The sequence below is a fragment of the Pararge aegeria genome, chromosome 27 (genome assembly GCF_905163445.1).
Source record: "Pararge aegeria chromosome 27, ilParAegt1.1, whole genome shotgun sequence".
In the NCBI taxonomy this organism is placed as follows: Eukaryota; Metazoa; Arthropoda; class Insecta; order Lepidoptera; family Nymphalidae; genus Pararge; species Pararge aegeria.
The window spans coordinates 864,721-889,161 of NC_053206.1; the positions used below are offsets into that span (position 1 = coordinate 864,721).

Consider the following 24,441-nt stretch of genomic DNA (forward strand, 5'->3'; position numbering starts at 1 on the left):
ACTACATAGTTCCCGTTTTGACATTTGTGTGTCATAGACTACAGATATATACATATTTGCTTAGTCTATTAATAATGGTAACTTTACACTATGTTATGTTGGAATATTATGATAAAAGCTTAATAAATTATGTTTTAGTGATAGGCTGATAGGTTCTGTTTTTAAGCACATTTTAAGAACAATATTAATTTACTTTAATTGACCTTTTATAATATTTTGAAACTAATATTAACAGATACTTATGTGTAGCACTAGCATAAATAGTTCGAGAATTTCCCCTGCAGTTTCACTTTTTAAATTAAGTGCTTTATAGTGAAAAGTCTTAAAAATGCGTGAAATAGTGCATTTGCAGGCCGGCCAGTGTGGAAACCAGATCGGTTCAAAGGTGGGATGATAAAAAGCCTCTTCTATAAATGATAATTGTCTCCTTTTTATTAGTGATAAAAATAGAAAACTATGAGAAATTCTATAAATAATTGTTACGCTCTAAAAATCTTTCGAGATGAGAACGGTCGATCTCTTATCGAAAAGATATTATTATATTTAAAAGTATGTATTAATGCATATCTATTTTTTGTATCCTTAATTTGTTTTTACCAGTTTTTATACGGCAAAGGTAATCCTTGAATAGATGAAATTCCAAATAAATAAACCACTGTCGTAGTTTTGCCGTGATAATTTGTATGTTATTCAATTTATTTGTTTACTTAGGTGTTTGCCTCGAAATTGTTGAGTCGGTATGTAGGTTTAATAATAAGCTAACAATAATTTAGGTATACAACGAGCACGTAATATGTGTGGCCTTTGTTGTGCAGTGGTACGAATTATTCGTAATAACAAACTACTTATCGCAATAAGGCCCGGGTGCGATTCTCTTTTTCACATGGCTACTTAGATTAAAAATAAATGGGATTTCCTTGTAAGAAAGAGATAGCAATCGATGCTAATGCAAATACTATCGTTTCTTAAATTCATTTCTACCTATATTACCGTATACAGTCAGTTCCACGCGACATTAACCGCGTACGAATTTTGATGTTTTTTCAAACAAACTTTTTCCACGATCTACCGTGTTAAATCAACCACACTTTGCTCGACTCCTAGGGTGATGTAAATATTTTACCATTCCTTTGAACTTTCTCGAGAACTGGTTTGTCAAATGCAAAAAAAATGTTTTTAATTAGACTTATATTTTCTGAGTAGCGTATTGTTCTAGCGCATTTTAACTGTTTTAGAAATCCCGAAACCCGAGCCTCTAAATAATAAAGTCAAAGTCAAAGTCAAAAATATCTTTATTCAATAGTAGGCACATATGTGGCACTTTTGATGCGTACATAATAATTACACGGTAGTGAGATGATGGCGATAACCACTTTCATAAACTTAAAACTAAAGCTACGAGGGTTCCAAACGCGTCCTGGTCTAAGAAGAAGCCCACAACAAACTTAGCCGAGTTTTTTTTTTGTTATCACCATCTCACAATGTCATTTAAAATTATTAGAAGAGCAACCTGGTTAGAGCAAGGTTAATTCACACCCAAGCTTTTTTATCGATTACGTAGTCCTTTATACTATAATAGGACTTTTCTTTAAGCTTACGTTTAATACAAACTTTGAACTTTTTAAGAGACATCTCCAAGATGTCAATTATAATAATTTTTATCTATCATAACTTGAGAATTGACGGGCTCTCATATAAACATACATCCCTCATTTAGGGTGAAAATTAAAAAAGATAAATAGCCCATACCCTCCTCAAGAATCGTGCTATCATATGACGATTATGGCAGGGGAGGCATGACGGCATGAGAGCGTCATGCCATTTTTCGTGACGGCACAAGAGTTGGCCTTGCTTCTAATAGATGTTCTACATCAGTTATGTATTCCACTTATGATCGCACACATCTCTTGCTCACACACTCATCCTACCAATCCTTGACTATGCCGATTCTTGTTATTCAGATTTGTCACAACAGTTACATAACAAGCTTGAACGAATTCAAAACATAATAATAAGAATTGCGTTTTTGTGGGCTTAGGAAGTTTGACCATAAAACTCAACACCGAATTATATTCCAATGGCTCACTATAAGACACCGACGAAACTATCATATTTTAAGTTTTCTTTACACTATTCTGTTTCATCCACATACTCCGACTTATCTTAAAGATCGCTTTACATTTCTTGGTGCTATTTCAATTCTTTCACTTACTCTCCGTTCTCAGAGTGACAATAAGCTGAAAGTGCCAAACAGCCGTACGCAATGTTACAATGAGTCAATTACTATCAAGGCATTTAAATTGTGGAATGATCTTCCACGTGACATTCGTTACGCTAAATCACACAGTATTTTTAAGACTCGTCTAAAGAATTATTATTTAACACTGTAAGTATGATTATTATATTCCACATTTACTTTCTGTACCGATAACATTATTATATATAGTTTTAGTATTATTTATTTTACCATATAGTATTTTATTTTATTTTATACTAGCTGTTGCCCGCGACTTCGTCTGCGGTTGATTTTGTTTTTAAATTATTCAGTATCGCTAAGCCTTAAATGAGTATAGTAGTTATATATATGTATAACATGTGACTGTCAATTAATTATAGACAAATAATTTGCAATAAAATGAAATTGCGACTATAATTAAAGATCTAAGCTATCCTATCTCTTAAGTTGGAGCAGACTGCTCACGGTGTGCCAATTAAATTTAAAATCGGTTAAGTAGTTTAGGAGTCCATCGCGGACAAACATCGTGACAGGAGATTTATATATTTTAAGATATGTACCTACTGATTTTGTAATTTTTGTAATTATTAATATGTATGTATATTCTATGGAGGGTAGAGGTAAGGAGAGTCATCTTATATGGGAGAAAAGTTGAAAAAGTGTCCAGTGTATGCGCTAAATAACAGTTCAAAAATCCTCCACAATGGCGCTGGTGGATGCACAGGGTATGGTATGAATGTAGCAATCGTAGATGAATTGAAGTATGCCGAGTTAAAAAATTTTATGTCATCATCGACTAAAGTAGTTAATTATTGAGAATTTTAACAACTTACGATGTACAAAATATTGTGGTAAATATAACCTTACTTCCTTGTATCTCCATACTTCCTTGTTTATTTTTCAAGCCTACTCTAACAATATTTATATTTGGCGCTTCTTTTAAGTTACCCTGATGCAAATGTAGCGCCATCCTAATTTAATACATTTTGACGACACTTTTTCATATACACAGATGACTCTCCTTACCTCTACCCTCCATAGTATATTCTAAGAGTTTTGCGCACCGCGATAAGGATTCCTATGTGTGTCCTCATAATGGTTGCCTGGAAGAAATCACTATAACTGGTAAGGCCGCCTTTGTTACACAAATTTAATTGTACCTTTGTTGTTTTTGTCTCTTTTATTTATTTTTTTCTTGTGTGCAATAAAGTATTTATGATTGATTCATTGATCGCCATGGTTAACAACGGCTTCGTAAAGTTACATCCGTCATCATCACATCAACCGATAGACGTCCACTGCTGGACATAGGTCTTTTGTAGGGAGTTCCAAATTCCAAAGTCCTGGGCCGCTTGTTTCCAGCGGCTCCCAGCGACTTTAATGTCGTCTGTCCACCTCATTGGTGGCCGACCAAAGCTGCGTTTACCTGTGCGGGGTCGCCATTCGAGCTCTTTGGAACCCCAACGTCCATCGGTTCTCCGAGCTATGTGCCCCGCCCATTTCCACTTCAGCTTCGCGACTCGCTGAGCTATGTTGGTAACTCTGGTTCTTCTTCGGATCTCCTTATTCCAGATTCGGTCACGTAGAGATATTTCTAATATTAGAGTTTTCTTATAGAATAGAATTGAATAGAAAAACTATTGTAACACAACACAATAGGAAAAATACAGAGAAAATAAACAGTAACAGTACTAAGGTGCAAAGGCGGCCTTATCACTAAAAGTGATCTTTTAAAGGCAACCTGAGCGTTCAAAGCCGATAAAAAAGTGGAAAGTGGGTGGTGAATAAAGCATGTTACAAAAAAAAAATCATGAACATATACCAATATAAATTTATATGTACTCTAATAGATATGTATGATATATATTTATGCCATTATAAACTGTAATGATGGTATGACGCTCATACCTTGGAGGCTTGGAAGGTCACTTCTGTGGGATGCAACTTGTGTTGATACCCTAGCTGCATCACACATCCAGACCACCTCGTCAATGGTAAGTGCGGCTGCCACCAGTGCCGAGCAGGCCAAGAGAATATGAAAACCTGGATAGCAGCTTCTTTTTTGTGCCTTTTGGAGTAGAGAATTTGGGACCGTGGGGTCCGGAGGCAAGAGCCCTTTTCAAAGAATTATCGAAAAGGGTTATCGAGTCTACCGGTGATCCTAGAGCGGGCAGTTACCTTGGCCAACGAATTAGTTTGGCCATCCAAAGGGGCAATGCTGCCAGCATCTTAGGAACTGTGCTGCGGTGGTTTCGAGGACGTTTTAGATCTTATTTAGTTTTAAATAGTTTATTTTAGGTTATATTTATAAAACGATAATTTAAAAAAATTATAAACTTACATAATACTCAATTACATAGATAAGTAATAATTTTTTAAGCGATGTTTAAACAGGTGAATGGGTTTGGAATGACGTTTTTCCCCAGTGTTACAGCCTTAACAGTGAATGACTCGTTATAGCGCTGAGAGCGAGATAAGAGAATCTCAAGCTTGTTCTCATTCGCCGACCGGAGACTGACAGGATGCTGAGAATAATATTAGAAAATTACAAACTAAAGTAAAAAAAATGCGTTTTAATCAATACAAAACATTTTTGTACCGATACAAAGTGCTTCTTCTCTTTCTTCTTTCCTTTTCCTGGGCCTTAACAAAGTGCCAATACAACTGGTGATATAATAGAAGTTGAAAAATTAATATCTGAACATGAACACATACCTATATTTATATCACAAAAATACTATTATTAGATAGACTAGATATTAATTATTGTGTACTTTATGTCTTATTGAAACTGTTAACTGGGGAGAGCACTGATAACTATCTTAAGAGTTTATACACAGTTTAGTTATCAGGGCCTCTGGCTTATTTTATAGCTAAGCTTTGGTTACATGTATTGTTGTTATTGTTTTTTATAAAAAGAAATGATTATTATTATATTATTCTATCATTTATTATTATTCTTTTTTTTTTAAATTATTAACAATGCTTAAGAATAAATTAAAAAACACTATTAAAAATTTATAAAACAAAACTTCCACTCTCCGCATGCGGGGCTTTTGAATGCCCAAGCAACCGGTGGTCAGGGCTCCAGAGTGACCACCGGTTATATTATTATTATTATTATTATTTTTTCCACAGTTCTGGGAGATCATATCTGACGAGCACGGTATTGACCCCAGCGGAAAATACCATGGTGATAGTGAACTTCAGCTGGAGAGGATACAGGTTTATTACAACGAAGCGTCTGATGGTGAGTAGATAAATAAATAATATAAATATACTATGACAATATACACAACTCGCCATCTAGCCCCAAAGTACGCGTAGCTTGTGTTATGGGTACTGAGATGACTGATGAACATTTTTATGAAAAAGTATTTGTACCCTTCTACGCTTAGCTGTGGCACATTTTTATGGAATGGTTGAGAAATGAGAAACAAAACAAAGAATACATTACATGTGTCAGCGAGTGTTTTTCTCGCTTTCGGCAGATGGCGCGGTCACTGGTACATCGATCGTTAAAAAACTGTAGTTTCGCGGTCGCGGATATGTGACTGATGCAAAAAATAGATAAAAACAATCCTTGATGCGGATTATAATATCGTGCTAAAATTTCAGCTTGATCGGTGCAGAACTGTTTGAGTATTTGAAGCGTACACAAACCAACATAACATTTTTATATATATACATACATAATATTTTATTTTATTTTTATCTCGTGCGTGCAATACTTTCAGCAAATATTGCAAAGTCAAAGTCAAAGTCAAATATTTCTTTATTCAAATAGGCACATAGATGGCACTTTTGATGCGTTATTATAGACAAAATGTGTACATAGCAGTGAGTAGTGATGGCGATAACTACAATCGTAAACTTAAAGCTACGAGGGTTCCAATCGCGCCCTGGTCTAAGAAGAAGCCCACAACAAACTTAGCCGGGTGTTCTTTTTGTTATAACCATCTCACATTGTCATTAGAAAATATATAAGAAGCAACCTGGTTAGAGCAATTGTTTACACCCAAGCTTTTTTATCGTTAACGTCATCCTTTATACTATAATAGGACTTTTCTATAAGCTTTCGCTTAATACAAACTTTGAACTTCTTTAGTGACATCCCCAAGATATCAACCGGTAATTTATTGTAAAATTGTATACAATTTCCTTTAAATGAATTGCTTATTTTGTGTAGTCTAGTGTACTGCACTGCAAGTTTATTTTTGCTTCTAACGTTCAAATTATTGCAGTCACATTTTCTTTTAAATTTTGATATATTTTTGTGAACATAAATTAAATTTTCAAATATGTATTGTCTATAGAGTGTCATTATTTTAACATCTTTAAATTTATCTTTCAATGGCTCTCTCGGACCCATTTTATAGATCGCACGAACAGCCTTCTTCTGCAGCACGAAAATGGTGCCAATATCAGCAGCATTACCCCATAGTAAAATTCCATATGACATAAAGCTGTGAAAGTAACTAAAATAGACTAGCCTAGCAGTTTCTATGTCTGTCAGGTGGCATATCTTCTTTACTGCATAGGCGGCAGAACTAAGCCTGTTCGATAAATTATTTACATGAGGGCCCCATTGAAGTTTAGCATCTAACGTTATTCCTAGAAATACTGTTGTATCCACCGGATTCAATTCCTCATTATTAAGTAGTATAGTGGTTTTTACATGTTTAACATTTGGTAATGGGAATTTTATGCACTTAGTTTTATTTTCATTAAAACCAAATTATGTGTGACGGACATTTTTGACGTCAAAATTGGCACTTTTAGGAAATTTATTATGGCAAAATAAGTATAAGCTTTAAAGTTCCTCTTTTTTTCTCCGTTTGCAGGCAAACGCTTCGTTCCTCGCGCTGTGTTGGTGGACCTGGAGCCTGGAACGATGGACGCCATCAGGTCTTCCACGTATGGCCAGCTGTTCAGACCGGACAACTTTGTGTTTGGACAGAGTGGCGCAGGTAAGTTCATGATACAGACATTAGGTTTGGGAGATGTTTGATCCAGCTAACCACAGCTGGACCTAGAGAAATAATAGATATAGATTATGGATGATGTTAAATGAACACGGATTAGAAGAGCAACGCTGTCGCCTCGGCTTTTTTTAATCTGCGCTAATCTCTATTTGGTCGAACTAACTTCGCGAAACGTAGCAGCCACGCCTACAGCCACTCCGATAACCAATGCGACTTGAGAGTGACTGTGAGCAGGCACAGTCACTCCCACTGCCATATCCACAGGTACACGCACTGTCACTCAAACAAGTGCACTCACTGTTACACCCACAGCCACGCTCACTGCCACACCCACTGCCACACCCACTGCCATATCCACAGCTATACTCACTGCCACTCCCACACCTGCAGCCACTGCTACACCCACTGCTACTCCCAGATGCCACACCCGCTGCCACACTCTCTGCCTCACCAGCTGTAATCCTTACTGCTAAACCCACAAACATGCCCACTGCCACAAACAGAGCCACACCCATTCCCACATCTACTCCAACACGTAGCCACACTCACTCCCGCAGCCACAGCTACACCTACACCGATTCTCCACTTCATACACACGCGCGTACATTGTAAGACTCTCTTATGTTAGCCAGCTCCATCCAGCAGGTCAAGATGATGTACCTACAACTTGTAATTGGACTTGTTTGAACTTGTCAGGTAATAACTGGGCGAAGGGCCACTACACTGAGGGTGCTGAGCTGGTGGAGGCGGTCATGGACGTGGTGCGCAAGGAGGCGGAGCCCTGCGACTGCTTACAGGGTTGGTGGGCTCACATTTTATGACTACATAACATGTGCGTTTTTTGTGTATTGTGTATAATCGTAAGCCTTTATTATCTTTCTAAAGACAGGGTTGTTTGAGCACCTAGCCGTGTCAAGTTGTTTATTTTATTTCGTAACACAGGTAGCAAACTATGGATATCCCAAAAATAACTATGACAGGCTAAAAGAGATTTTATCACTAAAATTGCATAAGCATATTTCAAAAGGAATCACCCTGTAAAAATCAAAAGAAGCATATTTAATTTACCTACAAACTAAAATGAATCATACTAAGTATTTACTTATGACAACCCTATTGAAGATAAAAGACCGACACGCGCATAGTACCGACGCGTACCTAATAAATTGACAGGAGCCACTTGATTTTAATTTTGCATGTAATGTTAGGGCTGTATCTGATTTCTTTTAGTAAAAACGATGGCAGTGTTTTACTCAAAAACTATTAGCGCTCAGAGAAAGTGAATCAGTGTACATCTAAAGCCAGTGTAGTAATATTTTGTCTGGTGGGAGGCTTTGGCCGTGGCTAGTTACCACCCTACCGACAGGGCGTGCCGCTAAGCGATTTAGCGTTCCGGTGCGATGTCGCGTAAAAACCGATTAGGACCGATTATTATGACTACTCCCTAATGGGTTAGCCCGCTACCATCTTAGACTGCATCAACACTTACTAGCTTGCAGTCAAGGGTCATGTAGTGGAATATGTACACCCGTTAGAAGCTACACTCCTTTGGTGTAACAAGATTAAAATTAAAATATTTTTCAAAAATTTCATCTTTCGCCTTATTCTACGTTTGCAGAAAAAGGTATTTAATACATTGAAAGTTTTATTATAACGCATTATCAGTTAGTTATGAAGTTAGTTAAATAGTTATTGGTTAAATAAAGTTTATTAAGTTAATAAAGCTAATTAGTTTAAGTTAATAGTTAAATAAAGTTTATTTAAATAAATAGGTAACAGACTCATTATCGGACAACCAAAATTAAAATTTCAGATTTTTGTACAATTGAGTCAACGGAATGAGCCCGCAGACTTTGACAATTAAAAGTGTACACTGTCAAACCTAATTGCTAACTTCAGGGTGTCGGTTTTTTGTGACGCATCATAAAAATTTACTCTTATTAGAACTTTAGTAGGATAGCGATGAGACCACGAAAAGATGCAAATAAACATACCATACAAATATCATTTTATTAATTTACTTGACATGACAATATAAACTAATCGTTGTACAACCTCGCAACCCGCCAAGAAGAAAACCCAATTTCCCGCCAAAACTCATAGCCGTCCAGGTAGGATCCAAGCAATTTGATTGGTTCCCGCCGTTATGCGTCTACCGGCGTTAACCAATCGGAGAATGACAACCGATCGTCTCGTTCAAAAATAAGATTAAATTAAAAAAATAACAAAGAAGTGGAAATTAGAATGCTTTAAACTATTATATTATAATTTCCATCCATAAATTTAAATCCTAACACTCTCATAATTTTTCCCTAAGGCGCCAAAAGAAGTATAACGTCGGAAAAAAAAATGGTTTTTCATTTATATTTTGTATACATGAGAGATACATATCTAGGTTTCCAGCTGACCCACTCCCTGGGCGGCGGAACTGGCTCGGGGCTGGGCACGTTGTTGCTGAGCAAGCTTCGAGAAGAATACCCGGACAGGATCGTCAACACCTTCAGCGTTGTGCCATCTCCCAAGGTCAGTAGGGGAACGTAAACTCACAGAGAGAACTAACGAACTATTATTTAAAAAAAAATTTAAAATTTAAGAATTTATATGAAACTAGCTGACCCGCGCAACTTCGTCTGCATCAAATGTAATTAAAATATTTTTAAGCACTTCTATACCCGTCGTAACTTCGAATGATTTAAAGAGTAATTTGCAGGTACATAATGAATTTTAACTATAAAACTATTTGTTTGGATAAAGATCTGATAGGAACGTCACCATCTTAATATTTTACCCGTGTTTTGATTGACAAAATTATAACAAAAAGCGGTTATTGTGCCTTAACAGCTAGACATTTAGCGTCCCGGACTTTTTTTTAAGTAATAATGATTACTTTAAACATGTCCATCGATCCCTAAACCCTGCGTGTGCAAGTCCTACATCTATCTCTATAAAAAGAGAAAGTGTGTGGGTAGGTATGTTCCGTATAGGCTCCGAAACGGCTGGACCGATTTCAATGAAACTTTCAGGGAATCTCCGGATTGACCTGGCCAGTAATCTTGTAAAGTTTGGTGACGATCGGAGCACTCCTATTTTTGAACTGGCAAACTGTCAAATACAGCTATTATTAAAAATTAAATGATGTAAGTTTATTGTTTAAATAAAATAAAGCAAAATCTAGCCCGGCGAATCGGGCTGGATACGCTAGTAATTTAAAAAATGCTTTGTTCGTAGGTATCCGACACGGTGGTAGAACCTTACAACGCGACCCTGTCCGTGCACCAGCTGGTGGAAAACACAGACGAGACCTTCTGCATCGACAACGAAGCGCTGTACGATATATGCTTCCGCACGCTTCGCCTCGCTTCCCCAACTTACGGAGACCTCAACCATCTGGTGTCGGTGAGTACCATCTTGTCCGTGCTCTGCTGGTGGAGACCTTCTGCATAAATATCAAAGCGCTGTACGACTTATTCTTTCGCACACTCCGCTACCCCCCTTCAACCACTCTTTTCGATCGTGACCCTCGGGTGTGATCGGTGGCAACTGGCATACATACAGGGTAGGCAGATGATATAAACTGAAGAAAATCTCCAGTACGAGTTTATAAAAAACCTAAGGATAGGCATTGTAAGAGTTATAAAAAGCTATCCTGAAGCATTTATCGTACTGGAGATTTTCTTCAATTTGTATCATCTGCAAACCCTGTGCACACCCTCTGTGCACGCCACTGTTGAGATTCCCCGGACGAGTTCTATGCCAAAAAGCTCTACCATTCGTAAGATGTTCAGACTCATAATGAATATTTCTAGACAGAAAAATCCAATCCATACTGATGTAGATAATATAAATGCGAAAGTGTGTTTACTTAACGCTTTTAATGAGTAACCAATCGACTCGACTTTGGGCATAGTTAGTAGAAAGGACGGAGAGTAACAAAGGCTTTGGTAAAATGACATTTGTTAGTAATTATTAATTTATTTGTATTTCTTTGACATGTGCCCATATAAACTTAATTGTAATTTATTATTTTATTAATTGTATTGTGTTATTATAAACATTGTGATTGCCAATATTTTAATTGTACCTGGTAGTAACAAATTAAAATTCTAAACACTACCCTGAAAACAATTTGCATGCCAATTTGGCGTGGTACAGTTAAGATCTGCATATTTTTTTTTTCCTGTAACACCTATTTACCGGTATCAGCAAATAAACTACCAATTGACATCTTGGAGATGTCTCTTAAAAAGTTCAAAGTTAAACGTAAGCTTATAGAAAAGTCCTATTGTAGTATAAAGGACTACGTAATCGATAAAAAAGCTTGGGTGTAAATTATTGCTCTAACCAGGTTGCTCTTCTAATAATTTAAAATGACATTGTGAGATGGTGATAACAAAAAACAAAAACACCCGGCTAAGTTTGTTGTGGGCTTCTTCTTAGACCGGGACGCGTTTGGAACCCTCGTAGCTTTAGTTTTAAGTTTACGAATGTGGTTATCGCCATCAAAAGTGCCACCTGTGGGCCTACTTGAATAAAGATATTTTTGACTTTGACTTTGACTTAAATAAAATTGAATTGAATTGTCCACAGCTAACAATGTCCGGGGTGACAACTTGTCTCCGGTTTCCCGGACAACTGAACGCTGACCTTCGCAAGCTTGCAGTCAACATGGTTCCATTCCCGAGGCTACACTTTTTTATGCCCGGTGAGTAGAATTTATTTCAATGAAGCTTTATAACTTTACAGTTATGTTTTTGAGGACAAACTTCTTTTAGCGCACGGCTATGGAGGGTAGAGGTAAGGAGAGTCATCTGTGTATATGAAAAAGTGTCGTCAAAATGTATTAAATTGGGATGGCGCCACATTTGCATCAGGGTAACTCTTAAAAGAAGCGCCAAATATAAATATTGTTAGAGTAGGCTTGAAAAATAAACAAGGAAGTATGGAGACACAAGGAAGTAAGGTTATATTTACCACAATATTTTGTACAACGTAAGTTGTTGAAATTCTCAATAATTAACAACTTTAGTCGATAATGACATTAAATTTTTTAACTCGGCATACTTCAATTCATCTACGATTGCTACATTCATACCATACCCTGTGCAGCGCCATTGTGGAGGATTTTTGAACTGTTATTTAGCGCAACAACTGGACACTTTTTCAACTTTTCTAGCATATAATATGACTCTCCTTACCTCTACCCTCCATACGCACGGCACATAGATTTTTCTGTAGGTACCGTCATGAGGTGACAGGCTCGATCGGGTGAACTCGGGACCGCCGAGTGTACCCGAGTCAAAGAGATACTTTGGATCATTAGCCCCGGTACCAGAATCATTTCGGTTGAGGTTCCGGTTTCGCTTTTCTAACAGGTTAAACAGAGAAACCGGTTTTTATTTTATTTCACTCAAACGATTGAAATTGACCGGTTTTACGGACTTTAATTTCAAATATTTTTGTGGTTTGCTGCACGCGCTGCTATAAGTACGAGAAATCTTAAGCGGCGTGACATTTGACTTGTCACAAGTATTCCACACACAACTTGCTTGCTTTTTCTTTGAAATTAACCAAAAGTGTCGTCATATTACGGGTCAAGAATTCCTAAAATTAAGAATATATATAAAAATCCACGTAAGGCTGCCTAGACGCAGAAATTCTAATTTGCAACTTTTTGTATATTGCATATTAATACTTAATGTAAGTTTTTTTTTTTAATTTAGTTTAGTTTTTAATTATTCTGTTATGTTATAGTGTAGATGAGTCATAGTTACCAAATAAAATCAAATAAATAAATTAAGCTTTTTCTATTTCAACATCTTGATTTATATGAATCGACACAAATCTAATCAAAAAGATGTATAATTTAGCGAAGTAGGACTGGCACGTCTTGCATAAACCAGTTTATTTGATGTAATAAACGTTTGGTCGACTTCACTGTCTAAGTGATGTGCGTTTTTAAGCAATAAAAATAAAACTTGCTTCGACGGTGAAGGAAAACATCGTGAGGAAACTAGCATGCCTGAGAGCTCCCCATAATGTTCTCAAAGGCGGCCAGCGTGGTGGACTACGGCCTTTCCCCTTTTCATTGTGGGAATAGACCCGTATAGGTTGACAGAAAGAAACGTTATGAAATATTTGCTCACTGAGAACGGTAACCTATAGATATTCGGTTCGTTCAATCATTTTTTGACGTGACAACGTCTTATAATTCCATGGAGCCGGCTGCACGCACGAAAAAACATGACGTATGCGGCGTTACCTCGCTCTGAGGCGTTCCATTCAAGGCTTGAAGTGCAAGCGAGAGCGCGGAACGAGCGATAAAGAGGCACAGTCGGCCTCGGCGTTCGACATCTGTCTCTCTCCTACTTGAGTTAGCGATGCGTCCGCGTGGACAGCTTCTATACAATAATACATTTACATGTTTTCGGCAAGGATGAAGTGCAGTGAAAAGTGAATGTGGTGTCAATTGTTTATAGCAACGATAATATCTATCAAACAAATAAAATTAAAATTTTCTTTTGAAAAATGCCACCATTCCATCAGTGTTTTCTTACGACGTTGTCACGTTCAACTATCGTCAGAAAGCCGACTTTCCAGACAACCAATTTATTTTTACAGGGTTCGCTCCACTGACTGCGCGTAACAGCCAAGGCTACAGAGCTTTGACCGTTGCAGAGTTAACTCAACAGGTAAACTGTCCTTTAAGGTGTCGAGTGCTGCTAAGGGGTTGATGTAGTTCTTCACAGATTAAAAAAAATATATGTTATTCTTGACCTAAGTTCTTAGAAACCATATTCTTGCTTTTCACGATTCATTCGAATTATCTCTATAGAAAAAATGTTAAAATTACCCATAACATAAAATTTGAAGTATTTTTGAAGTTATACTTCTTTTGGCCTCATAAGAAGGCTCAGAGTCAGTCAGCGGGCGATGAAGAGAGCTATGCTAGGAGTATCTCTACGTGATCAAATCAGAAATGAGGAGATCCGTAGAAGAACTAGAGTTACCGACATAGCTCAGCGAATCGCGAAGCTGAAGTGGCAATGGGCAGGGCACATAGCTCGGAGAACCGATGGACGTTGGGGGTCTTAAGGTGCTGGAATGGCGACCCTGCACCGGTAAACGCAGCGTAAGTCGGCCCCCAACAGGTGGACAGATGACATCAGGCGAGTCGCTGGAAGCCGCTGGAGGCAAGCGGCCCGGGACCGTGTATTGTGGAACTCCCTACAAAAGACCTATGTCCAGCAGTGGACGTCGATTGGTTGATATGATGATGATGATGATTTCTTTTGTCGCGATGGAGAAAAATTATGAGAGTGAATTTATACGATACACGCGCACACCGACACCTTAATTCTACATCGTAAAGTTAGCTCTAGGTGGCATGAAAACTACGTTCAAGTTGTATATTCTAGTATTTTTACATTTAGAACACGTGTTTCGTAACAGTACAAACAGTGTAAATAAATAAATATTATTACGTTAATAAAACCTTTTTCATTTAAATAAAATCGTTTTGATTAATTTTAATATTTATCGTTAATCGCTACTGCATTTTAGTTATTTTTTTTGCTATACGCCAAAGAAGTATAACTTCTAACGCGTGTACATAAGTACAAACACTCTTTTTTTCTTATTTTTTGTATTGAAATAAAATTTATATCGATTTGAGTAGGTATTTTGGTATTTATTAACTTGATCCACGCTGCGCCTGGGAGGTAATAGTAGTTTATGCAACTGCTGTATAATAAGGGTTATTAAAACAAGAGTGTGGAGGGAATAGTATATTGTGCAACAAGTGCGATAAGTTGTCGATTGCCCACGAGAGCGAAGTTGCTCGCTCGAGTGAGCAATCGACAACATCGCACGGGTTGCAGATACTATTTTTTATTACAAATGCGGAGATAGGTATATGTCGGCACAAAATCCCAAGTCCCAACAAACGGATGAAAAGTTTAAAACAAAGAAACAAATATACTTCAAACAATAAATACAAATTAATTAATATTAATAAAACAGCACTTTTTATTTTCAAATTACTGCGATATACAATTTTTATTAATACATAACTATAACCTAAAATAAACTAATTAAAAAAACCTGGATAGCAGCTTCATTTTTGTGCCTTTTGGTGTAGAGACTTTGGGACCGTGGGGTCCGGAGGCAAGAGCCCTTTTCAAAGAATTATCGAAAAGGGTTATCGAGTCTACCGGTGATCCTAGAGCGGGCAGTTACCTTGGCCAACGAATTAGTTTGGCCATCCAGAGGGGAAATGCTGCCAGCATCTTAGGAACTGTGCCTCGCTGCGGTGGTTTCGAGGACGTTTTAGATTTTATTTAGTTTTTAAATATTAATTAACAAAATATAATTTTTATATGTTTCATATATTTTTATATTGCCAATTCAATTGTTACAAAATATAATAAATTTATTTGCGACAATGAATGCGTAGAATTAAACAGCTCAATATTAATTAATTAATTTTACTTTAGTTCAAATAAATTGTCACATTTGAACAATTTGAAAACGTCAAATAGTATCTGCAACCCGATTTGAATGTTGTCGATTTGAGTGCGCCAAGTAAACTTGTCGCACTCAAATAACAGTTTCGTTTACGAAAAAACTCACGCGTCATTATAAAATGGGCAAACAGCTCTTTTCCAATCGCAACGGCGAGTACTAACATACTACTTTTAATTTTATTTTCAATTTAATTTGAATTTGAATTTTAATTCTATTTAATTTTTTAACATTATAACCTTATTAATTAGTAAAATATTTTTAGACATCTAGACATTTATTTTGTAATTGCAGTTATATATAAAATGTAATTAATTTTGAAATTATTTGCAAACGTTGTGAAAACCTGTAATAAGCTGAACATTCACTTAGCTCGCAACGTAAAAACTTGGGCAAGAAAAAATGTATTAGCGGTTGGTTTTCCTAAATAAATAAATACTTATCCCGCATGAGTAATAAAAAGGTATTAACTATGACGTAAATATCAGATGTTCAGCCCGGTGAACATGATGGCGGCCTGCGACCCTCGCCGCGGCCGCTACCTCACAGTGGCCGCCATCTTCCGCGGCCGCATGTCCATGAAGGAGGTTGACGAGCAGATGCTCACAGTGCAAGACAAAAACTCCAGGTAACACAGAACACGAAGAGTTTAGCCGGGTGAACTCTAGGTAACAAAGGAAATCAGGCGTTTTGCCCGGTGAAATCTAGGTAGCACAGGATACCAGGTCTTCATCCCGGTGAACTATAGGTAGCATAGAACAATAGTTTTACAGCCCGGTGAATGCCAGATATGAGATAACACAGAACACGTGGCGTTCAGAAATGTGGAGATCCGTAGAGAGTTACCGACATAGCACAACGAGTCGAGAAGCTGAAGTGGCAATGGGCCGGGCACATAGTTCGGAGGAGGGATGGACGTTGGGGTCCCAAGGTGCTGGAATGGCCCCCCGACGAGGTGGACGGATGACATTAGGCGCGTCGCAGGTAGCCGCTGGATTCAAGCGGCATATAACCGTGGAATTTAGAACTCCCTACAAAAGACCTATGTCCAGCAGTGGACGTCGATGGTGGTGGCGTTCAGCCCGGTGAATACAGGAAAAACCGGAAACCAGGGCATCAAGTTTGTGTGTCAGTCGATCAATCACTTACAAAATAGGAGAACTCAAGTTGGAGGTAAGTAATACGCCAGTATCCTAACTCCGGCCTAGTGTCTACTGTGAATTTCTCAAAAAACTACCGAATTCTTAACAATTAGTTGCTTGACGACGGGTGATTAAGACAGGCAGGCGACGGGCGTAAATCTTGCAATCACTGCTGTCAAACGTCATTTTTGTTTATTTATTGTATGGAAAACTGACGTTTGACAGTAGTGATTGCAAGATTTGCGCCTGTCGCGAGCATTTCGCGAGATGCTTAATCACCCTATCGGTCGGTATACCCTACCCTACCCTGCCAATCTAGAGAGAAGGCAGTCGAGCACGCTCTGCGAAATATATTCTCTGAATCCGATAGTTAAATTGATTTAAAAGGTATCTAGTTTTTCTACCTTACCACTTGGTTTTATTGCAAGTACCACCACTAGTTTAAGCGTGGTTTGTTCCAGCTACTTCGTGGAGTGGATACCCAATAACGTGAAGGTGGCTGTGTGCGACGTGCCACCGCGTGGGCTAAAAATGGCGGCCACGTTCGTGGGCAACACAACCGCCATCCAGGAGATCTTTAAGCGAATCTCGGAGCAGTTCACACTCATGTTCAGGAGGAAGGTGAGTAACTTACCCAGCGCGTTTATGTCCACCGCTGGGCAAAAACGCATTAAGCATAACTGGAAGCACATTGGTAGAAAAAAGAAATAATTCTAGATCTCCTAGGTCAACCATACTATAACCCCCGAACTATTCTTACATCGCTGAAACGGTCAAATAAAAACTTATTAAAATTGGGAGGTGCTGAACGAAGCATTGTTGATGAAAGTCCTCAATTTTCAAAACCATGAAGTCCATGCAGATCAGCATGATCGGTGATCTACAATCGCCTACGAGAAGAAATGCCTGTGCCCAGTGGCGTGCACACAGGGTAAACACAGAGGCACTCCATGGTACGGGAGCTCCTGAAGAAGAGTCTCAAAGGGGTGGCTGTTGATGGCATTCGTGTCGTCCAAGGAGACGGCGGAGTCTGGCCCCGGTAGCAGAGCGGTGAATTCGCATCCCCGCGCCAAAATCCCGAGCTCCTCCAGGTAGACCCTTCTCTCCGCCTGCTCTAAAGGCTGAGCGTAGGTCACGCCTATACTGGCCGCCTCCGGAGCCAGGCTGCAGACGGCAACATCGAGGCCTTTTTGGCCCTGGTATTTCGGCACACCACTTCCGACCAGGTTTCTTGCGGCGGCGCTGCTCAGCTGGAGCCCGCCGTCGCCAAGGATACCCCAGGAGACGCTGAGGCCGGGCTAGCTCCAAGGACACCCGATAGGCCCCAAACTGCCTGCCAAGGTGCAGAAGTCATTTGTGGGATTGAGTATACGCTTTTATAATATGATTCCTAAGATAATTTTGGACCTACCAATCCATAAGTTTAAAGAATGTGTTAAAACACATTTATTACAGCGAGGTTATTATACAATTGATGATTTTCTTAATGACAAGGTTGCTTGGAAGCATCCGGGTCCGCTTTCATTGTCAATAGATAGAAAAATTAATGTTAAAATGTAAATTGTTGATGTTGGAAAAGAGCAACTGCTGAGTTTCTTGCCGGCTTCTTCTCGGTAGAATCTGCCTTCCGAACCGGTGGTAGAGTCACTACACACGGACAGACTTAACGTTTCAAAAGTGCTTGTATTAGGCCTACTTGAAATAAATGAATTTTGAATTTTGAATTTTGTGAGGTCCCAGCTAAACGGGAAGCAACTGATCCCCTTCTGTCTGAGGACAGCGGTGGGCGGATGACCTTTTCAGTTAGGAGGAGGTCCTCAATCCCTGCAAAACGGGCGTCCAACATCCTACCAACGGCGGCTACCATAGAGGCTTTTAATTCCTCCAGAACGTCCGCATGCAGGGTCGAGGCAGGTGGCACACTATTTTCCGCTTCCTTTGCCGCAGCTACCTTTGCTGCCATCTTCGTGGACTCCCTTACTGCCTCATTGGCCATCGCGATCTTCATTTCGGTGAAGTCTCGCCGATACGCCTTCTGCTCCGCACTAATCTAATGAGCTCTAGGTCAGAGCGGAGGCGGGTGTTATCCGCCTGCAGACGGCGGGTTTCCTCGGCCTCGTTCCGAGTGGAGAGGGCCTCCACGTACGTCCCTTTCAGATGGCTAGACTTGGTAGCCAACTGAATAATAGTCTCTCTCAGCGTAACAGTAGCACCGCGCGTGATACTGCTACTGGCAAATGTGTGCTTCTAGAAGAATGCACTAAGAAGAAAGATATCCAAAATAATTTTCTTAACATAAATCACAAATCGAAAACAAGCGTTGATTCATGTTTGACAGCCATTTTTGTAATGTTCGGAAAAATAAAATATCGATTTCATCTCGACCTCCCTAGCGCAACGGTGACCCGTGAATTCAATTAGGAGGTCCCGGGTTCTATTCCCGACAGGGGCAATTCGGGAATTTATTATTTATTAATGTTCTCTGGTCTGGTCTGGTGGGAGGCTTTGGAGGTGGCTAGTTACCACCCTAGCGGCAAAGATAAGCGATTTAGTGAAGTGCGATTTTTTTTTATTAATTTAGTTTTCTTACAGTATCTTATTTTATATGCTTATAATTAACAGTTTCGTAAGATACAATTTTTGAAAAAGAAAAGTACAGCCCTGTTTCTGCGATGTGATACATCGGCCAGGCTGTTCTTCCTATACACATAGATAAACTAAAACTATAAAATTTACACACTTATAATAATTATTACTAAAAATTTTTAATCTACTATTGTTGAATTTCTTGAGGTCACTCAGGATGGAGTTTACCATGTCGGTGTAAGATTGCAAGGCAGATCTTTTTCGCATCAGAGAGCGCAGCTCATAGGGGGACACCCCAAGGTGCCCGCAAAGGAACTCATGATCCAGGCGGAGTTTTCCGAAGCGGGGACATTCCCGAAATAGATGGTCAAGGGTTTGGCTGGTGGAGTTGTCACACGGGCACTTATCGTCAGTGGTGATGTGGAAGCGGTGTAGGTAGTGTTTGTTGTATGAAATTCAAAATTCAAAATTCATTTATTTCAAGTAGGCCTTAATAGAAGCACTTTTGAAACGTCAAATCTGTCCGTGTGTAGTGACTCTACCACCGGTTCGGAAGGCCGATTCTACCGAGAAGAAGCCGGCAAGAAACTCAGCAGTTGCTCTTTTCCAACATCAAAAATTTACATTTTATATTTTAACATTCATTTTTCTATCTTGTGAGAGATGAAAGCGGAGCCGGATGCTTCCAAGCAACCTTGTCATTAAGAAACTCATCAATTGTATAATAAACTCGCTGTAATAAATGTGTTTTAACACATTCTTTAAACTTATGCATTGGTAGGTCCAAAATTACCTCAGGAATCATATTATAAAAGCGTATACTCAATCCCACAAATGACTTCTGCACCTTTCGCAGACGATATGCAGATGTCACTAATTTATGACCATTTCTTGTAAGTCGACTGTTTATGTCCACTTTTTGTTTATAAAGACTAATATGTTGTCTTACAAATACTATATTGTTATAAATGTATTGTGAGGCTACCGTAAGTATACCAATTTCTTTAAATTTTTCACGGAGGGATTCACGTGATTTAAGTTTATATATTGACCGTACAGCTCTTTTCTGCAATATGAATATAGTTTCAATATCAGCAGCTTTGCCCCATAATAAGATCCCGTAAGACATCACACTATGAAAGTACGCGAAGTAAACAAGTCTTGCTGTTTCTACGTCAGTAATCTGTCTAATTTTCCTGACGGCGTAGGCAGCCGAGCTTAGTTTACCTGCTAGTGTATCTATATGGGTACCCCACTGAAGCTTACAATCCAAGGTCATGCCCAGAAAAACTGTGGAATCTTCCATTTTTAGTGATTCTCCATTTATGCGTGTCCAGTGAGAGCCTGCGTGAGCATGAACGAGATATCCGCGAGCTTGAAGAGCTCGCGAATGTCCATGATAGTAGGCAGCTGTCGCTAAGTGTGCTGCCCCTGCGCCTCGCTCTCATATCGGCTCTGCCAAGTGTTTTGATTTTCCTTTCTTATGTTATGTCTCACAAAAGATATCGGGTAGTGACAGTAAGCCGGGGCCTTGTGGAGACTGCGATGTAGCGTGGAAACCGATTATGACTACCATAATCCCTACAGGTTAGCCCGCTACCATCTGCATCATCGCGATCAGGATAGATTGCATTCAAGGGCTAATTTGTGACTAGTGGAATAAAAAAAAAAATATATCATCAAAGGCAACACGCACTGTTACCTATTTTGAATTATATATTCTTGTTCTCAGGCTTTCTTGCATTGGTATACCGGCGAGGGTATGGATGAAATGGAATTCACTGAAGCGGAGAGTAATATGAACGACCTGGTGTCAGAGTATCAGCAGTACGAGGTAAAAAATTCAGTTAACACGCGATTTTTTATATTAATATATTACATTGATGTATAGATATTTTTCGGTGGTATAAAAGAGAAGGGCGGGCAAGTGCGTGTGCGGCAAAAAGTTCTTTTTGCGCACCACACATAGATTTTGACGTAGGTCACGCCCTGATGTAAAAGGCTCGATCGGGTGAACTCGGCACCGCCGAGTGTTCCCGAGCGAAGAAGATATAGTCAACTTTTTTTTTTATTTAATCGTATTTTTTATCTTTAAACGAGCAATTCTTGTATATATAAATTTAGAATCTCGATATCGGCTCCAAAGATTGTCATGAAATTTAGTGTAAAGGGGGTTTCGGAGGCGATAAATGGATCTAGCTAGGATTTATTTTTAGAAAATGTCATTTTCATTGTGATTTCCGGTAATAACCGATTTGGTGCAGACGAAGCACGGGTCAGCTACAATATATAAATAATAAATAAACAAATATACTACGACAATGACTGAAGACGAAAGTCTTCGAACAGTGCGTGTTGCCAGTGATGACCTATGGCTCTGAAACATGGTCGTTAACTATGGGCCTCATAAGAAGGCTTAGAGTCACTCAGCGGGCGATGGAGAGAGCTATGCTCGGAGTATCTCTACGCGATCGAATTAGAAATGTGGAGATTCGTAGAAGAACCAAAGTTACCGACATAGCTCAACGAGTCGCGAAGCTTAAGTGGCAATGGGCCGGGCACATAGTTCGAAGAAAGGATGGACGTTGGGGTCCCAAGGTGCTGGATTGGCAGCCCCGTACTGGTAAGCGCAGCGTTGGTCGACCCCCAACGAGGTGGACAGACGACATTAAGCGCGTCGCAGGTAGCCGCTGGATCCAAGCGGCTCAGAATCGTGGAACTTCGAACTCCCTACAAAAGACCTATGTCCAGCAGTGGACGTCTATCGGTTGATGTGATCATGATGACTACGACAATACACACATCGCCATCTAGCCCAAAACTAAGCGTGTGTTATGGGTACTAAGATGACTGATGAATATTTTTACGAATAATATACATAAATACTTGTAATATAAGTACATATAAAGACCCAGACACTGAAAATCATTCATGTTCATCACACAAACATTTTCCAGTTCAAATTCAAATTTTCTCGGTCCAGCCGTTTCGGAGCCTATACGGAACACACAGTAATACCTATCTGACTATGTACATGGCCCACCTGAGGCGTAGGTGATAAACTGCATGTTCCTGTAATTACACCGATAACCAAACAAAAATAAGCTATTTTTTTTATACCAGAAATCATCCAAATTTTTTTTTTTTTTGGCGCGTTACGGAAATATTAGTTAATATGTACGATGCGCGCGCACAATGTCATAAGAAACCGACACCCTGAATTTAGCTATAACCAACATTTTATGTTTTTCAAAACAAGGTTTTAACCGTGTCAATCAATCAATAATTTTTTTATTTTGCTTGAATATGGTACATGCAACATGTTTTCAATATATTAAATACTTTTTCCTATTGTTAGTGTAGCTTTTTCTAACAACGTAGAATAAGGGCGAAAGATAAAAATTTTGAAAAGATTTTTATGTTGTTACGCCAAAGAAGTATAAATTCTAACGCGTGTAGGTACATAAGTACACACACGTTTATTTTTTTTATAAAACACCGTATATGAAGCTAAAGATGATAGCTGCAGTACGAAGCCATCTCAATACCTCCAACTTAAGAATATGTAAAGAGGACACAAACATTGCGAGCATAGTTAATGTTGTTTCGTTTTATTTTTGTATTTAAGCTACTAATCTGTTATTTAAGAGGAATGTGCAGTAGCCTGACAAGTCAATAAGGCTTTAGGGAAGAACCTGTAAAATATGTTTTATTTAGTTTCAATAAACCAGTCATCCCTATCCCTACTAATATTATAAATGTCAATGTAAGTTTGTTTGTTACGCTTTCACGCAAAAACTAATAAACCGATCCTCATGAAACTTTGTACACATATTCTTGGAAGTGTTAAAGTATTATATGATATTTTTTATCCCGACATTAAGCTCGTTTACTTTGGGAGAGGGGATGAGTGTTTGACGATTTTACACTATAACTCCGACAAATTATAGCCGATTTAAATAATTATTTTTGTACTATAGAGGTTATAATATGTGTTAAATTTTGACCAAACTGTGGTTGGAGATAGAGGACAAAACTCCTCAGCGGACAGCGGCAAACCCCTCATTTAAATCTTAGCGATACTGAATACTTTATTTTTTTAGATCCACAAAAATTTAATGCCACATCAAAAAACAAAATCAAACTCAGACGAAGTCGCGGGCAACAGCTAGTAAATAAATAAACGGAATGAACCCATAGCTTTCATAGCTCAATAATTAATTTCAAATAAATGCATTCCAGGAAGTAGGAGTTGACGAAGAATTCGATGAGCAAGAAGAGATACCAGGGGAAGAGTATCCAGAAGAATAAAATCTTAGTACTTAATACTAACACAGAATTAAGAGCAAACAGAATTCTTGCATACGACTACTATTGAAGCCACTAAAACCACGAAATTAAAAATTCTAAATTAATTTCTTTCAAATTTCTAATATAAGCACTTTTGAAACATCAAATATGTCTGTTTGTAGTGACTCTACCACCGGTCCGGAAGGCAGATTCTACCGAGAAGAAGCCGGCAAGGAACTCAGCAGTTGCTCTTTTCCAACATCGTTTTCCAATTTAACATTCTTTGTTCTATCTATCTGGCCTTGACTCAGAAAGCAGGGTCGCTGCCCACTGCGCTGATCGGCCGTCAAAGAAAATATTATTTTTGTAAAACTATGACACTTATTTATTTAGTACCAAAAATTCAAAATCAATATAAAATGGACAGGACACATATGTGTAGCAGTAAAGATTTTCTAATATTATACCTGTGGGGTGCTTTATTATTATTTTTTTTTAATTATTAACATTGTTTGTTTTCCATTATTACCATATTTTGTTTGTTATGTTACTATTTATTGTCAAAGATAACCTGAATCTTTTCCTGTGTAATACATACATGTTACACATTGCCGCACAAATAACTGGCAACACTGACTATGTCTTTGACTTAGGATTATGATTACCAATGATTATTTTTAGT

At 38.5% G+C, this 24,441-nt stretch overlaps 1 protein-coding gene across 1 annotated transcript; it reads left to right on the plus strand.

Moving 5' to 3' along the window:
• Positions 1-205: 205 nt before the first annotated feature.
• LOC120635784 (tubulin beta chain-like) lies at positions 206-23,910 on the plus strand. The gene is made up of 12 exons (XM_039906941.1): positions 206-385; positions 5,375-5,486; positions 7,081-7,206; positions 7,918-8,019; positions 9,617-9,744; positions 10,450-10,617; positions 11,809-11,923; positions 13,840-13,910; positions 16,230-16,369; positions 17,345-17,504; positions 21,202-21,303; positions 23,712-23,910. Exons 1-12 carry the CDS (start codon positions 329-331, stop codon positions 23,778-23,780), a joined length of 1,350 nt encoding a protein of 449 aa, XP_039762875.1. The 5' UTR covers positions 206-328; the 3' UTR covers positions 23,781-23,910.
• The last annotated feature ends 531 nt before the right edge of the window (positions 23,911-24,441 follow it).

Excerpts from the sequence above, each read along its gene's own strand:
- LOC120635784 (XM_039906941.1), top strand. The coding sequence starts at position 329 with ATGCGTGAAATAGTGCATTTGCAGGCCGGCCAGTGTGGAAACCAGATC. Across the intron at positions 386-5,374 it reads GAAACCAGATCGGTTCAAAG|TTCTGGGAGATCATATCTGA; the intron begins GTGGGATGATAA and ends TTTTTTCCACAG. Across the intron at positions 7,207-7,917 it reads GTTTGGACAGAGTGGCGCAG|GTAATAACTGGGCGAAGGGC; the intron begins GTAAGTTCATGA and ends TGAACTTGTCAG.